At 41.4% G+C, this 17,828-nt stretch overlaps 1 protein-coding gene across 1 annotated transcript; it reads left to right on the forward strand.

Moving 5' to 3' along the window:
• Positions 1 to 178: 178 nt before the first annotated feature.
• On the forward strand, positions 179 to 14,602 carry rce1a (Ras converting CAAX endopeptidase 1a). Its single transcript, XM_084344974.1, has 8 exons — positions 179 to 515; positions 2,126 to 2,228; positions 2,417 to 2,500; positions 3,866 to 3,944; positions 4,251 to 4,418; positions 5,236 to 5,307; positions 5,445 to 5,507; positions 6,268 to 14,602. Exons 1-8 carry the CDS (start codon positions 346 to 348, stop codon positions 6,495 to 6,497), a joined length of 969 nt encoding a protein of 322 aa, XP_084201100.1. The 5' UTR covers positions 179 to 345; the 3' UTR covers positions 6,498 to 14,602.
• The last annotated feature ends 3,226 nt before the right edge of the window (positions 14,603 to 17,828 follow it).

Below are 17,828 nucleotides of genomic sequence, written 5' to 3' on the forward strand. Positions count from 1 at the left end.
AAACATAAATATTAAACAGTCTTCAGATTGTATCCAATCATAGGCCCCTTTTATCTAAATATGGGTCCAATAGGCAGGATAAACACATGAATACATCCACAAGATGGCAGTACTGTACCAATAATGATGCCAGCTGCCATAAACCGTCGAAGAAGAAGAAGAAGAACACCTCCGAAACATATGATGACGTCGATATAGCGCGCCACAGCGGTGTTAGCTCACGGTTTGAAAAGAGATCTGTGACACCTTCAGCCTCATGTTGGTGGGTGTCTGATCCTGTTAGGTGGTCCAGCGACCGGCCCGGTGCCGAGTAGTTGTTTGGTTCAGTGTCCAGCGGCGGTCGTTATGGCAGAGGAGGAGGATTTATCACCGAACCTTCTGACAGGGCAGACGAAACACGGCAATGGCGACTTCGTGCCTCCAGATGGCTTGTGCTGGGTGTCAGTGCTGTCCTGTCTGCTGCTGGCTTGTTCTTATGTCGGCAGTCTGTACGTGTGGAGGAGTGACCTGCCGAGGTGAGCCGGAGACAACACTCTGTGAGCTCAGTGTCATTGTGTTACTCTACTGGTCACATCTTTCCGTTGCACTGTGTTCATTTGGAAAGTATTACCTGTCCTTTAAAGTGTTAAGTCACTAACATCATATTTGCTTTAGATACATAAGCTTTGCACATGCTGTCTTTGAGCTGGAGCTCCTCATACTGTTTTTCACAGTGACACCAGCTGTGTGGCCTGTAATGTAGCTATTAAGTCATCAACTTGTCAGGCTACAGCCAGGGCCGGACTAACCTATTTGGGGGCCCCTACTCATTCCCCTAACCCCCCAGCTTCATTGTTTATCCCACAAACCACCCACCGTAGTTTGATGAAGCATGACTTCACTTCCAAAATGTGAGCACAGTCACAGCTAAAGTAAAACATGTCCTCAGGGTTTAATTTAGTGAAATGAGTGTGCAGATGTGCCAAGTACCCTTTTCTCTCTCATCTGAACCCGACTGCGAGCGATACGGTGTTTGTCTGGACTTGTATGAATACAGAAACTTTTCCTCCTGTCACTGCAACATGCTGCTGGAATATTCCCCGGGAAGTGAACCTGTGCTAATCCTCATTTAATCCAGGTCCTCAGTGAACATGTGGTCTTTGTGTGCTCGTTGTCCCCATGGGTGTACTAAAAAAAATGGATACGGCATTCCTCATTCCAACAAAAGATGCTCAGTGATGCATTAAGCCAAAAGAGTTTGACTTCCCCGGTATTAGACATTGATTTATTAAAGAACTAGACACAAAGATGACGCCCATTCAGTCCAATGAGAATTCAGTTTAGCTCTCTACTAGATGATTTGTGATGAAATGATTTAATCGTGCGGCTGTTCTGTAAGACCTTTCAAATGTAATTGCCTGAATATAAAGTCTGATAGCGAAACAAGTCATTTTGGGTGGGCTGTAACACTGCAAAAATGTATGCACCGTTTTACTTGTTTCACAATGTAAGCATATTGGAAAAAGATTTTTGGGTCTGTGTGCGAGAGGTCTTCATGGATCCACCCCCATCCTAGAGCCCAACATCCTACCCAGGCCCCATCTGGATTCAGATCCATTTTTTATAAAAAAAATCGGGTCCAGGTTGGGTCCTGTTCTAGTATTGTGGGTCTACTAATGTTACATGTGATAAGACACAACATTTTGTTTTGACAATTTGTTAATTAATGATCTTATTAATAGCAATCATCTGTGACATCTGCTGCTGATCGGGTGTTGCCCCATGGCCGGGTTCAGGTCCGATATTTCTTGGATCTGCGTGGATCTGGTTCCCAGATTTCCATTATTTGACAGGTCCGGGTTCTGGTGTCAGGTGTATTTGTAAATACACTGTTTGGCCACTGTGTGAAATGGCGCACTTCCTGGGGACCTGGCTTTCCCCCAAGGTTAATTGGCCTAACAATAAAAAAAAAAGGTTTAAAACGGCATCTGTTAGTCATGTGGTGGACGAACACTGTAAGAATGAAATCACTTCAGGCCTGGTAAAGTATGTGAATGCTGTGGGTGCTTCGCTGGCTGTGGCAGCCTGAGGTCTTCTGTGCTGTTGATGATGGTGAGATTATGTCTCCACTGCACTCTGTTCTCAGGGATCACCCCACTGTGATAAAGAGACGCTTCACCAGTGTGCTGATCGTGTCCGGCCTGTCGCCTCTCTTTGTGTGGGCATGGAGAGAATTCACAGGAGTCAGGGTGAGTCCATGTCTCAGATAGCACTGATCTCACCATCATGTTCTAACACCTGACTATTTATTCTTTTGGCCGTATATATGCTGTCTAGTTGCTGTCTGACGTGTTATTATCAGATAGTCTGACTAATTTGTTTGTTTGTGTGTGTGTGTGTGTGTGTGTGTGTGTGTGTGTGTGTGTGTGTGTGTCAGACTGGCCCATCATTACTGGCTCTCATGGGGATGCGATTTGAAGGCCTCATTCCTGCCATCATGCTTCCTCTGCTGCTCACAATGGTAAGAAACAAATCTTCAACGATGATGATGATCCATTGTCTGGTTTGAAGTTTCTACTACTATGAGCCAAATTTAACCACCAAGTGTCACTTTAAATGCAGTCCCAAATTTGGCTGTGGGGGATGGGGGGGCGTGAAAGAAACATTGCATGCAGGTGTTTTAAAAACAATAGGAAGCTAGTTATTATAGCGTAGCTGTGACTAGAGCTTCAGTGATTAGACAGTTAATTGAAGAAAAACCATCACCAACTATTTTGATAAACAATTAATCTTTTTAGCCATTTTTCTCACAAAAATGTCAAACATAGCTTGTTGCAGCATCCTAAATGTGAAGATTTGCTGCTTTTCTTTGTCATCTATGAGGGTAAATGAAGAGGCTTTGGGTTTTGGACTGCTGGTTGGACAATAGGAGACATTTGAAGACATCACTTTGAGCTCTGTTTTTCACAATTGTTTGAAATTCAATAGACTGAATGATGAATTGTAAAAATATTTGCTAGATTAATAGATAATGAAAGTAATCGTTAGTTGCAACTCAGGCAGTTCATTAAGGCAATTACAGTACGTTTAAGTCCTTTAAATTGCACTGCCTTCAGAGTCATAGCTCAGCTCAAATTCTACAGAGATCACTGTTGAATTTCTTTTTCAGAGAACATATCACCAATACATTTTGTATATTAAATGCTTGATTTGAACGTTATTAATCATTTTACATCTCTGATACTGGAAGTGGAGTGATGTTACCAGAGTTGAGTCTGAGGCAGTGCAACTGTTCCATTCTTAAGGAACCCCTGATGATTGTTAGGATTATTATGACCACACAAGACAGGACTTCCCAGGATTATTTTTAAAGACACCAAGAGTGCAAATAATATCATAATATTTTACTCGAGTACAAAAAAAGAAATTGTGTAAAAGTGTACTTGCATAAAAATAAAAAGTAGATCTGTACGTACTGTATATGTGTACTTGAATATTGAAAAAAAGTATTATATTACTTTTTCACGTATGCAGTAGTACTCCCCAACACCTGTTAACACACTTTAATGTGTCAGATTGGTGTCGTTACCCTTTAAACTGTTACACTGGATGTTAAATTGAATGGTGACATTAGGGTTCCCATATCAGACAGGCAGTCCACAGTAAGTGGACCTGTACAGCTCTACATAAAGCATAGTAAAATAATAAAAATAGGTCAGTTGCCTTTATTTTGGGTGACAACATTAAAACATTTTTTTTAATATGTCATACATTTATTTCATTGCTTTCATGCCAAAATGATCAGATGCAGTAATAAGCTGCTTCTTAAATCCAGGCCCCTGCCACAATTCCAAACCTGTCTTTTGTGTCTGGTCCTCTGCTGCAGGTCCTGTTTCTGGGCCCTCTCATGCAGTTGGCTATGGACTGTCCCTGGAGCTTCATGGATGGGATCCGGGTGGCCTTTGGTGAGACAACCATCATGCTTCTTGTTTGTGTCCTCTCTTTTGAGTCTTAAAACATCATGGATTTTAATGTTGTTTCAAATTTGGCTCCAATCTTGGTTCAATTTGATACCTTTGACAGATTGTAACTTTGCCTACACTGTGTTGTATTTCCATCACCTCAAAAGCCACACAACAGCAGCCCTTTCTTTGCCAAATACTTGCTGTAGGAAAATATTTTGTTTCAGTGTAAAACTTGTCATTCTGTGATGCCGCGCTTTCTCTTCAACAGATGAAATGACCTCCTCCTCTGTCTCTGTCTTCATGCAGACCCGTGGTTCTGGATGTTGTGTTTCAGCGACATGCGCTGGTTGAGGAATCAGGTGGTGGCACCGTTAACAGAGGAGCTGGTCTTCAGAGCCTGCATGCTGCCCATGTTGGTGCCCTGCGCTGGTCCTTCCACTGCCATCTTCACCTGCCCCCTCTTCTTTGGAGTGGGTGAGTTCTGCCAGTGTCACACTTTATCTGCAGGCGAATCACCTTCAAAATCTCAGGAGGGACTAAAGTATAGTATAGTTCCTAAACTCCTGTTCTTTCAGCAGTCTCCTGTCTTACTGCCTGCAGCCTTTTCTCAAGTAAAACTTGTTTCCTTGTTGCAATTGACAACCACACATTTGTGCTGTGTGTAGTGAGTATGTGGCAGAGCAGAGGAAAAAAAGGTTAGCAGTATACGTATATGTTGTCAGTCAGGCAGTAATGTAGAGTTCAGGTCACTGTTTGTCAGTTAATAAATGCAGCAGCTTATTCAGAGATAAGATCAGTCTCCCCTGTTGTTTTCTAACTGCTAGAGAAGTGAAAGCGGTTACCCCGAAAACGGGCCAGTAACAACACTGCCTACATTTAAGGGTACTGTCCACAGTGGAAAGGCAGAACGGAGGTTCTGACCAGGGGTCATCCCTTTTCTAATGATTATCCCGGGTCAGGCTGCGGGGGCAGCAGGCTAAGCAGTCTCACAGAGACGAGCACTGTCGGACCTTTAGTTTAGTAAGAATGATCAAATGATAGCAGGGATGCTAATAAACAGATAGAGTTGACGAATCCTCACCACTACAAGACGAACCAGCCAGCTGTTAAACTGCACCTCAGGAGATCATAGTTGTCTTAAAGTGGACTAACATTCCTATTTTGGAATTTTGTGACTTTATTTTGTTGCTGCATTTTGTTCTGAATCAAGTAGCAGTCACAAGGACAGGGTTTTGAAAGCAGCAGATACATTGCTCATGTAATTCTCATAACACTGTTGTGTCTCTTCCAGCTCACTTTCACCATGTGATCGAGCTGCTGAGGTTCAGACAGGGCACACTGTCAGGGATCTTCCTCTCTGCAGGTGAGAATTAGTGTGTTTAATGATGTGTCGTGTATTCACAGTGAAGTGCATTCACGATGACTGCATCACACTGTCAGAGTTGAAGAACAGTATTAGGAAGCAGCTGATGATGCACCATGTTTCTGTGGTCCCAACAGTGTTCCAGTTCTCCTACACAGCAGTGTTTGGGGCCTACACTGCCTTCATCTTCATCAGAACAGGTGACCCTCCTATTTACATCTTACACCTGTAACAGCCTTCTGTGTTTGCTTTAGGTTTGACACTTCTGGTCTGCCAATAGCTTTTTCATGCCAGTACCACCAAATGTGATATGATTCACAATTGGTGGTAATGATCATTTTTACATCATAATTTTCCTTTTAGGCTGGAAAATGTATGATGATGATGTGACATTTGTTGGGGTCTGTACCAAACAAACATGTTTTCTTACATCTGGAGAACATTTGTAGACTGGGTCGCCTCTGCAGCTCAACAATACTTCATCATAATGCTGTTTGTCACACAGCTTCTTGCAGTTTGGATGTTGCACTTAGTCTTAATTTGATTTTTGATAATAAATCCATTAATTGTGCAGTTCTATTTCAGTTTCCAAACCTAAACCCAACTTTAGTTCAACAACGTTGGATCATAGTTTTCATCCAATCCACCATCCTCCAATCTTTCAGTGTCCTCTGTTGCTCTAGCTTTAAAAAATGCTCACAAGCAGTAGACTTATGTGACATTAGAGGCTCTTTTAACTGGTTTGTCATTAGTTTCTGTCAGACAGACTCTTGCTACATGGTTATTACACAAAAACAATTGGTCTGTATTAAGCTAATTCATTCATTGAATGAATGAATTCAACTCACAGGTCATACACAACCGAAAACATAATGTCATTAACCGGACGGAACATCCTGTACCAAATGCTGTGTACTGGTCACATCCATTTTCAGTGTTTCCTCTTCCTCTGTGTTGCAGGTCACCTGATGGGTCCGGTGCTCTGCCACTCCTTCTGTAACTACATGGGTTTCCCCGCCATCAGCACAGCTTTGGAGCACCCGCACCGTATCACCGTCCTCTCGTCCTACCTGCTGGGGGTCCTCCTCTTCCTCCTCTTCCTCTTCCCCTTCACTGACCCCTCCTACTATGGGCTCCCCACCCCAGTTTGCACCCTGACCTCCTCCCCCAGCTCCCTCTGCCTCTCCTGATCCCTGCTCACACACACACACACACTTCTCTGCTGTTGTCATGTCACCTTCCACTGATGAAGCAGTCGAGGGTGTTTTTTTGCCACGTTAGAGTTCAGGTCAGGTCCAGTTCGGACCCACAGCGCTAACAGCCATGTTGGCCAAGTTGCCATGGAGAGGTTGGGAAATCTGTAGCCATTTTCTATGGTCTATGGACCTTTGATATGTCAGTGCTTTTCCATGACATATTTCAGTTGATCAGCTGATGCTCTTATACAGAGTGACTCATTTTGAGTAGGCAGGGTTTCATGTTGCTGGGAGTGACCCCAAGACTGTCTGGTTGCAGGACAGCTTATGTCATCTGTGGCCTACACGACCACCCTGAGAACGTGGTTTAGTGTAGTTCTAACGCTGAAGAACAAGTCCTCCTCAGATCCTCTTACACTGATAGATCTCATCAATTTGTGATGAAGCATCATAATGTACCTTTTTGGTGTACTCATTTTCCACTCAGCCTGCATCATCTTTTTAAAGGATAGTTCTGGTTTATTACAACTCTGGGCTCATTTTCATAATTTTGGCAGTCATTTCTATCTGTAGTTATAACATGACCAAGTTATTGCAGAGATCTGGAAATGAAGTGACCTCACAAATAAGTCTGGTCAGACAGGCTTTCTCCAAACCCCCAGATTAGTGAAAGGGAAAACAACCCAAACGGTCTGTTATGAATAATAGGCTGCATTTCATTTGTGCTCACTTTCATAAAATGGTTTTGAATGATGAACTGTTTGTTCACATCCTGATCACCTGACTGTTTCTCACCCCTTTAAACAATGGCAATGATGGCCAAAATATATATAAATAGGATCAGAGGTGTAGAGTTGTACTACCTGATAGGTCTCCATATCAAGTATGGGGTCAGTTTTGGTTATTTTCAAATGTAACATGTTACATTAGCCTGGCGAGCTAATGGTTACTAATGAACGAAGAAATGAAAACGGTAATAGCACTATAGCTGGTATCTAGCTGCTCTAGCAAACTAGAATAGCTACATAGCATTGATACAGAACTCAACCAAGTTGTAAAAAAAAAGAATTATCCTCTGATTAGATGTGGAAGTTGTTGCTGGCAGCGTGTCGTGTGGCTGCACTACATTGTGGTCTATAGAGGCTCGTGGGGAGACGTTGCCTCTTCTGTCTGGGATTGTTCAGTTTGAAACATCCCTGTTGTAGCTGCACTGGAGTACAGGAATGTTATTGTGATGCTGAAATAGGAAAAATACATCTTTCGGCAGAATGGTTGCAGGAATGCAATCTACATCTCATATAGTTGTTTGTAATGTTATTGACTTGTTTTAACAGTGACATTTCAGCTGGACTTGTTTCTTTATTTGAATTCAGACACCAGGACTCTGCTGTTGAAGAGAAACTTTCTGCTGGAATAGGTCAGTGTTTTATATGATATATTAATGGTTATTTATAAACCTCTGCATGTTTCAGTGCTGGGAGCTTTGTTATTGGTGGTTGATGATGGGATATATTAGCGGGGTCAATGTTTAAAATGCCTGAAATATACTGTGTGTAAGGGCACAAACACAAATGACATACTGGTCAGAGTAAGGTGTTCTCATGTCAGATTGAGCTGCCATGACTGGGAAAAAACATCGTCCTCTTGTTGCTTGTTGCATCTCTCAAACTAAAACTCACTCTTGTATTTTAAGTATCCGTTTCTGATGATTAGCCCACATGATGTGTTTTCTCGTCACACACGAATATCTTTTCCTTTTTTCCCCACAAAGAGTTTTCTTGTTGTTCAACGAAAAATACAACAAACAAAGGAGCTCTTCAACGGATGAGGATCAGGGCCACTGTAAAAAGAAGAGAAAAAAAAGTTTTTTCTCAGAATGCTGAGATTAAAGTCAGACTTTTGACTTTTTTTCCCCCCAGAATTCTGACTTCAATCTCTGAAATCTGAGATTCCTACTTTTCCTCAGGATAAATTCTAACATTGTCTCTCAGAATCCTGACTTTTTTTCAGACTACCCTGATCTTCTTCTGTACTTTTCTCTTGTCAGGAGATTTCATAATTTTCATCATTCTTTTCTAGTATGCATGTGAGGAATGTGATGGTGTATGCAGACCTCTAATTGTACTATGTAACAAAAGGGCATCTTATGTCCACGTCCATATTGTATAGTGTAATCTAGAGCCTGACCAATGCTTGCCATTAACGATACTGAGGCAAAATCAGTCACTTTATTTGCAATCATCCCCCAAATGTGGTTATCAAACACTGGTGACAAAGACATGTAACAGAGGCGGGATATTTACAGTTAAACAATAAAATTCACAGTGTAAAATAACATCGGTGCATAAACAGTAAACTTCACCAGGAATTTAATAATTTCAAATTACTCAAAATATCTTTTACTGCATTATAATCTCTTGAAAGTTTTTCATATTGAGCAACATATACTCTAATACCACTGATAGGCCAATGTCGATCGATAACATCAGCCAGCCTATATCTCAGTCGGGCTCCAAAATCCAAAATTGTTGGATTTTATTAGAAATATTTTCTAATACCACTTTTACACCAAAATATGAGGTAAAACTGCTAGTAATCTGCAACGAGCTCCTTCCACATCTCCAGTGGATGAGTTTGTTTTGTTCCCCTTGTGTGTCACTTTCAGTGAGTAGAAAGCAGCAGATCATATACTTCATCAGGACACATCCAGACAAAATGTGAAACTTGTCTTAAAAACATTCTGAAACAGAAGTGTCTAAGGAGTGAGACATCTCTCTTCTTTCTGATATCCGAGAGTTGCACATGCACAGTACAGATGAGGCAGCTGACAGGCTCAGACCACGTGCAAGCCACAAACAACGGTTTCTTTTTTCATAACTTCGGCGTCTCTTTCAAACTTGCCGCTGACTGAACGATGTCCAGAGCTGCTCGACAGAGACGGGTGGAAAGATATTACCAAGCCAGCAGCTTTAACTTCAACTCACGTCATAGCATTGAGCCTGAAGGGCTGTTGTGTTCACATCACAGCTGAGCTGGTGGCGATAAATACCTGTGACTACTGCAGGGTTAATTGACCTGGGAACAAATCCTAATAATTTACATGCACAATGCGCACAGAGGCCAGATGTTGGCGGGTGATAGTGGGTTTTTTGGCCAGTGTGAAAGGGTAGAACGCCGCAACACCAGCGTTTGAGTTTGTAGCCTGAAGCATCTGCATTTGTGTCCTTACACAGAGTATGTTTTGGTCTTCAAGCTGGAGATTGTTCTATGTTGCCAGCTTCCAGCTTTTTTTTTTGAGGATCTTTTATGTTGAGGTTCTAAAATGGATTCTAAGCTTTGTTTCACATGCCAGTTGTTCTTTCCAACACATTCATCCTGAGCACATCTTGCTGGAGCTTAAAGTCTCTCAACTAGTTACTATTAAAATTTGGTTCCGTAATTTCTATCTACATATATAAAAGGTGTGATTATGCCTACTGCTTGCAGACTTCTTGCTTCGGTTGTATATTGCCTTTAATTAAAGGGAGTGCAGGACTCCAACACTTATTAGTAATTCCAGTGTAACCCAATTATTTAAACCACTTATCACTGCATTGGAAACACATGTTGCCAATCCTAGATAATTTTTTACAATCTGAAAACCCTTGGAACAGAATTTACTCTCATGTCATGGCAAGTTGTTTTGATTGAATGCGATCGAGTGCAGTTCACATTGTCGTGATGAGTACCAGACACTCTGAAAGTCTTTGAACGTGCTTGATTTTGTTATAGCCAAAAACAAGTCCTCACTAAAAAAGTTTGAAAGGTTAGGGGGCACTAGTTGCTGTTTTGCCGTTTTCAGTCTTGGATCGCAAATAATTTCAAATAAAGTTAGAATGAAATCAAAATAGCCGCTCCTAGATTAAATTGTAGAATTGACGTTCTGTTTACTCGCGGTGTCTCTGATGTCTTGCTTGGGTTGAAGCCAATGGGTGACTTCAGATTTGTTATGATGGTGATGGTTCTTTAAGGTTGTTAATTTAAAAAAAAAAGCAGCAAACAGCTTTACCTGCGACAGCAATTTCTCCATCAATGGAATCGAATCAAAAATGTATCCTGACATGACTTATCACATTGTTTGGTATGGTTATGTTATGTTTTATGAGGCAGAAAATGCATTCAACACTTTGTTAGGCCTCAAGGATACACACACTGTGTTTTGGTGAGAAAAACTGAATGTAAACCCGATAAGTAGAAAAATCAAAAGGAGCCCTTTAATACAGAGAACACCTGGTTTACTGTTAAGGCCAGGGAGCATGCAATAAATCAGACTGATTTTATGAACCTACCACTGGAGAGCAAGGGACAATCAAATAAACAAAAACACTGAAAGTGGAAAAATCATCTTCAGTTCACCTTATCGGGGAAATTCTCTGTGTTCCTCATATCAACATTTAAAGAAAAAGAAGAGTCTGGTAGTGTACTCAGTTCTGAAATTTTAAAGTTATGCACCAGCTTTAAATCAAGATTGAACAACAAAGTACCTCTGCAAAATGCAGTATGATGGGCCATTATTAAGGACAGTTTGGTTTATCACTTGGAGAATAATTTTCAGCTTCACTTCCAGATAAGTGGTTTAGATGATTCAGTTAAAATTGGTGGTGGCCTTAGCAATGTAGTTTGTCATTAGAAGTCACCTTTAGCAGTGAGAAATGATGTTGAAAACTACAATCTCAAGTCATAAAAAAGGTTTTTCCTTCAGTGAGCTGTCACTTTTGTTCATAAGCAACATTTAAGTTGAGACAGTCACTGTATTTTGCACTAGGCCTCTGCACAAGGTTGTTAATATTCTTGTTCTCTAAAGAGGATATCGGGGTGCATCACTGGCTTTTTCTTTGAAAAATCTCATTTAATTTTGCTCATCGAGTGATCGACACATCCAGCCAGTGCCCTTGTTGTGAACTGCAGGACTAGACGATCATTTCTTCATCAGACGACTGACTGACTAGTTGAAGGTATACTATGCTGACTCCCAGGAGTGTGTGGCAGTGTCTCTATCTGCAGAAACCCTGCACTCTGACTGCAGTTTCTTATTTTCTTAGTATTTTTCTGTGTTCAGGATGTTCTGATCTTCAACCTCTGAGCAGTGTTGTGTATCCCCCAGGCAATGATGTGCACAGTGTGAGGTTGGCATTCTGAAAAAATGAAGCGACCAGGTTACATGGCCGTGTCCGTCTCTCTGCTCTTCCCTCGGGCCGTCATAAAGAGCTGCAGGTCTGTGTGTCTGTTTGACTGAGGGCAGGGCTGAATGACTGACACACACACACACACACACACACACACACAAACTAAGGTAGAGCAGACACAAAACCGCAGACGGGATTACAGGATAAGTTTAGCATTAGTGTGCACGCTGTTTAAAGTGGGTGCACGAGCTGGACCATGTGTAGAGGGTGTAAGTAATGTCTTATTAAAATCAAATTGGAACCTCAGATATTTAAGAGAATTGGATTACGTCAAAAGAGCTATATGGAGCCTCTTTACATTTTTCAGGCTGGTTTTATTAAAGTTTTAAAACGTCCCCAGCTACTTCAGTTGTTCAGGAGAATGCTGCAACACTCATGTGCTGTGGAGCTTCAGAATTGTTTTGTGGACTTTCTGTCGGCACAGGTAGATAATGACTGTTTTTAAAAATTTTGGTGAGCTTGTGGGTGTTTCTCTAGATGGCGCTCCTCCTTTTCATTCACTCTCTAGCTTTCTGAACCACTGCTCTGCCTCTGTCCGTCTCGCCTGTTGAGGAGGGGACGACGTTGAATAATTTGTTTACAAATGGCGACCTATAAATCCTGCAGAGTATGTCTCTAACCTCTCACTCCAGGTGTTAGGAATTATTTTAGCTTCGAGTTGTTGATATTTGAGGTGCTTCTGAGAGTGACAGGAAGAACTCAAAAAAGGTAAAAACACTATAAGCTATACTCATACTGTGAATATAAAGCTGGCTGCTTGGGTCTTCAGCAATAAAGCCTATATGCAGGAACATTTTGGATCCAGTTTATCTGACTGAGCGAGTGAAGCAGTAGATTCTGTGGACGAAGTGGGGCCACATATGTAAATTCATTATTTTGGCCAGTTAAGTTTTTCTTTGCAGGTCATGTTTTCAGTTTACAAGCCCTTAGAAGGTAGTGAAGTCGGACAGGTTGAACTATTGTGAAAAGAGTTGTACCTTACCTACCTGAAGCTGCCAGCAGAGGACGTCAGAGCTCTTTGTCTGAGGCAGAGCTGCTTGTCGACTCACTGAGGACCTCTCCATTCAGTTCATCAGCCTCTCTGACATGCATCATCAGTTAGTGGAAAACCAATTCACTCTAACTTATTTTTCTTTTAGCTTCTACACTATTATTCCCCAATGGATGAGATTGATGCAGTGGGGAGGAGCCCGTTGGTGAGACCCCTTACTGATGTTAGTTCCTCATTGAAAAGTTATAGTTCCTTTTGCCTCCCACGCTGTTCTCTCAGAGCTTCTCCATTTGCTGCCTGTAAATCAGCAGCATAGACATTAAGGCAGATTGAAACATCTTAAGCAGCTGCATGTCCAGTCATTGGTTTCACTATTATTATTATTATTATTATTATTATTATTATTATTATCATATAGTGGATGTTCACTACACAAAGTGGCTTAAATTTCAAAAGTAAAAACTACATCAATCAAGTAAACATCCATTTTAGAAATCTCCCCCAACCTGCCAAGCTAAAGGCTGTCAGCTCAAAATACACAGTATGTGTTATTATCCCTATAAAGGGAAACAATCACTTCCTGCTGAATTAAGAGACACATTTCTTCCTTCATCCCACTCAGAAATACTTACAAATTGAAGATAAATTGACATTTTAGACCAAATCCCATGTTGCTAGCTGTCCTGTGTCAAGCTTCATAAGCAGCTGGTGCTGGCAATTTCAATAACCCATTCTTTTCTGGTTACTAAAGGCACATGGCAAGGCTGACTGCTGTGTATTTCTGTTTTATCATTTCTGTTTTATCATTGAGCCCTTTATTCTTTTTTGTAAAAGGAGGCATAGCAAACCTACAGAAGAGGATCAGGTCCACTAAAAAATTTTAGGTCTGACTTTTTTTCCTCAGAATTCTGAGTTTAAAGGTGTAATATGTAAAAACTGTCCACCTGCTGTATTCAAACTCAAAACAAATAGGGGACAGCATATGACAGCAGTGATCAGAGTACCTGCTGCCAGCCGTAGCTGCTCAGTTAGCCGTGCAGCTAGCAGCTGTGAATTGGTGTTCACATCGCAACCACAGGAGCTTTGGACCTGGACAGGCCAGGGCTAGCTGGTTAGCATGCTAACTTCAGTAGACATCTATCATCACATTACATAGACATTTTATTGTCAAACTGTTATTCCTTCACATTCTGTTGATCATTTTGGTAATTATTTTCATGTTTTCAACAGAAATTCTTATGTATTGCACCTTTACAGTCAGATTGTATTGCATTGCTTCACCACACACAGCCAGGAAGCTCTCTAGATATTCTTTGCAAACAGGCTGTCCATCAGAATGCTTTCCTTTTTGCCTTTGCCTGATTTTGAGTTTCTATCACTGTCTTTTAACACTAGTTTTGCCTGCACTGCTGTTGAAAGAAAACACTTCATGTTTGTTCCCAGTGTCCTCAGCCAACAATGACACATCAGTATTTGCTGTTGAAAATGCAGAACCTGCACATCTGTAATGATATGCAGAAAAATCCACAGAGACTGTAGAGTCTATTTTTGCTAAGCTTTAGCAGCTCCATTATTTTAATATACAACACCCAGAGGAAGAATAATTTCAAATGTGCATTTTCAGAACTTGTGAAATATGAATAATGAGTCAGCTAGCGAAACAGAACACCACAGATGTTTATATTGAGCACTATATTTTGTAATCAGATCTATTTTGGTGACAGGAACAGAGTGTACAAATATGTGCATGTATTTTATGCTCACTGTGTCACACTTGTACAAGTTAGAGACTACAGAACCATGTTTTAGTATGACAATCTTTTACAGAAACTTTGAATTCACTCTGCAAATGATCTATTTGTAAATAAATGTCATTTTCTACATCTCTCAGTGTCTGTGCTGTCATTGATGCCTCAGTTACTGATCTGTCCAGATGTTGCAGGATGTAACAATTAATCTTTCTCATCCTCTGTGGTCTTTGTCTCTTGATTTAACAATGACTGATTTTGTCCAAAATCAGTTTGTCCCAACCTAACCACCACAAAACTATCACACTGATGCTACACAGACTGGGGAGGTTGCCCACTCCCAAAGAAAGACCAGCTTTTAAACTAAAAGAGTGAATAATTCCTAACTCTACCACTAAACAAATAGAGATTCTACAACATTTTCTTTACTAATTGTAATAAGATATATCCTTGTAACTTTAAAATACATACTACTATAGAAACAATTAACCATACCTGATCAGTTGGTGTTAGTATCGTCACGTTAGAAATGCGATATAAAACTTAAATGAATAACGCAGACTTGCAAAGTGTTGGAACAAATTAATTTTCTTTACTTTGAACAAGAATATTGACTGAATGTGATGAACATAATAGCAGATTAATAAACAGTTACTTTATAATGATTTCAAAGTGGGCTGCAAAGGTAGTAGCATTTAATGTCCGGTCAACTTTATTAACTATCCCTGGGGCCAAATGTATATAACTGTATTCTGTTGTAGAAATTTGTGTACACACAAAACTGGAAACATGCATATGCAGTCTCTTTGTCAGATTTATAAAACCCTGCGTAGCTACATCTGGTCCCACATGTCTTTTTCTTCATATATCTCAATCATCCTGAAATCTGCGTCTGACCATCCCCACAATTTACTATAAATGGCTCTAAACACGCCCCCAATTACCTTGTTTGCATTCAAAAGGTGAAAATGTAGTTTTATTGTTGAGGACAAATGTTATAAAGCAAAGATGCAGCCGAAGAACAGGAAGCATAATTTTACAGACCATTAACTTGAAGTCATGATTGATCAAAAGAGTTTTATTTGGAGGCTTCAGTTCTGGCGAGTGAAATGGCAGAAAGTGACAGAAGTGGTGAACGCTGCGAGTTCAGAGCCACTTTGGAGGAGTTAAAAAAAGTGGTCTGATTTCAAGCCAGAGGCCAACAGAGAGTATGCAAGCACCTGGAGGAGGAGAGGGGATCCCCGCACTCTCCCTGCCTGATGATGTCATCATCATGGGCCAGATCATCAGTACGGTCCTTGAAAACTCGCTCTAGCCTGAATTGCACATTGGCGTTGTCCTCCAGCAACGCCAAAGCAGCCATTGTATCATGTAGCACAGCCATTAAGCACTGCTACAGCCCTTATATAGTGCCGGTTACACCTGAAGATATTCCTACTCCCCTATAATACAGACAATAATCTTCATTTATGTATGTAAAGATCATGTATTTATTTGTTTATTTACACAAGGATCATTATCATTATAATGATCATAATGCACACTGACAAACATATTTACAGAGGACAGTAAAAACAAAGTTAACAACTCATGCACCACTGTGTAATCATAGTGAAGGTTTTTTAAACTATAGGTGTAACCCTGTCACACAATTTAATGAAAATAACACAGCTCGAAATAACATTTTACCCTAATTCACACTTCTCTTACCATTTTTGACATCTTACAACATCACAGTAATCACACTGAAAAGACTGCGTGCATAGTACGCATGGTGTTAAAGCTGTGTACCAGGGGCACACGACTGAATGTAGAAGATAAACGTGAACCTTGTCTCCATCTTCTGTCCTTCAGGAACAATGGGCTGGAGGTGGAGCTGGGAGAGGCCAGGCTTATATCCAGCTCACACTGTTCGCACAGGACAGTGACACTCCTTCTTCAGAGGTCATGTACATATTCGAGAGTGTTCCTGCACAAGGAATACTTCAGCTGAAGGTTGGTGCAGTGCCACAGAATGTGTCATTTTGGACTACAGCAGACTGTCTCTGTAAGCACTGGGGTGACTCTGGGAGGTGTGGTGTTCCTTACTGTGACTGGTCCTGTCTCAGGAGGGTCAAGACTGGGTGACACTGACAGCCGGGAGAAACTGCACGCAGGAGAAGGTGGACATGAACCTTCTGCGCTATGTGCACACGGGCGTGCACGGTGCTAAAACACAGGACTTCTTTCTCTTCCACTTGTTGGATGGGAAGAATCAATCACTGCTGCAGCACTTCCACATCTCAGTCAAAGATCTAGAGAAAGGTACTCTAACGTTCTCCAGCAGACACGTTGTGAGTGCCAGGCCACGCCGTGTCTCCCCGTGTCACTTCACACAGATTTAAGTACGCTTGTACGAATTGCTGCTCTCCACGTACGCATTTTGTTGCATCTCGCAGTTCGCCGGTTTCAGTTTCTATTCAAGTTCAATCTATGAAGTTGATTCTGCCGCTGAGCCACAACAATCTGCGTGAAAGTGGAGTGAAACGCTTTTGGCCAATCAGAGTGCTACATTTAACGCCCTCGCCCACCTGCCCCTCCTAGCCAAATGCTTCGCACATTCAATTCAGTGCCTCAAGCAAGTAGTGTTGGGAAGTTCGACTCTTTTTACTGACTCGGATCTTTTACTCTCGAACAGTAAATTGAACAAATCTTTTTTGAGTCATTTCGTTCATTTTTACAGCGGGTGGTGCTGTAGCCCTCTTGTGGGCATTGTAAAAAAGACCGCGGTTCTCAAACACTAAACACTGAAGGCAACATGGTTTGCTTCAGCTGACAAAGCATAATAAACAAAATGCCACAAGCAATTAAAACCATATGAAAACCTAGGAAAGCAAATACACACCACAATAAAGTGACTGTATCCTGTATCCTCCCTGCCATTATTGTTTAACAGCACGACAGTGACTAGGTAGCTGTCACGTGACAAATAAACGAGAGACCAATCCGAGAACGAACGTACTGCTCGTCACACAGCCTGAGCTGCCTGTCACATGACAAATGAACGATCCGGATGAACGAGAACGAATGAGATCGAACCGTTCAGCGTGAGCTGCCTGTCACGTGACAAATGAACGAGAGACCGATCCGGATGAACGAGAACGAACGAGAACGAACCGTATGAACGATCTGTAGGCCTATGAACGAACGGTTGTGCTTACTGCTCATCACACAGCCTGAGCGGCCTGGCTGTCCCGTGAAAAATGAACAAGGACCTGAGGACGGAATCATTTCAGTTTCCTGTAGTGATGTTACGTTCGTGAACGATTCGCTCAATATGAACTAATCTTTTTTATGACTCGGGAGTAATGAGTTGTCTCAG

The sequence above is a fragment of the Pagrus pagrus genome, assembly GCF_965226575.1.
Source record: "Pagrus pagrus genome assembly, chromosome: 22".
Classification (NCBI taxonomy): Eukaryota; Metazoa; Chordata; class Actinopteri; order Spariformes; family Sparidae; genus Pagrus; species Pagrus pagrus.

Coding starts and splice junctions, on each gene's coding strand:
- rce1a (XM_084344974.1), top strand. CDS start 346: ATGGCAGAGGAGGAGGATTTATCACCGAACCTTCTGACAGGGCAGACG. Junction 3,945..4,250: donor TGGGATCCGGGTGGCCTTTG/GTGAGACAACCA, acceptor GTCTTCATGCAG/ACCCGTGGTTCTGGATGTTG. Junction 4,419..5,235: donor CCCCCTCTTCTTTGGAGTGG/GTGAGTTCTGCC, acceptor TGTCTCTTCCAG/CTCACTTTCACCATGTGATC.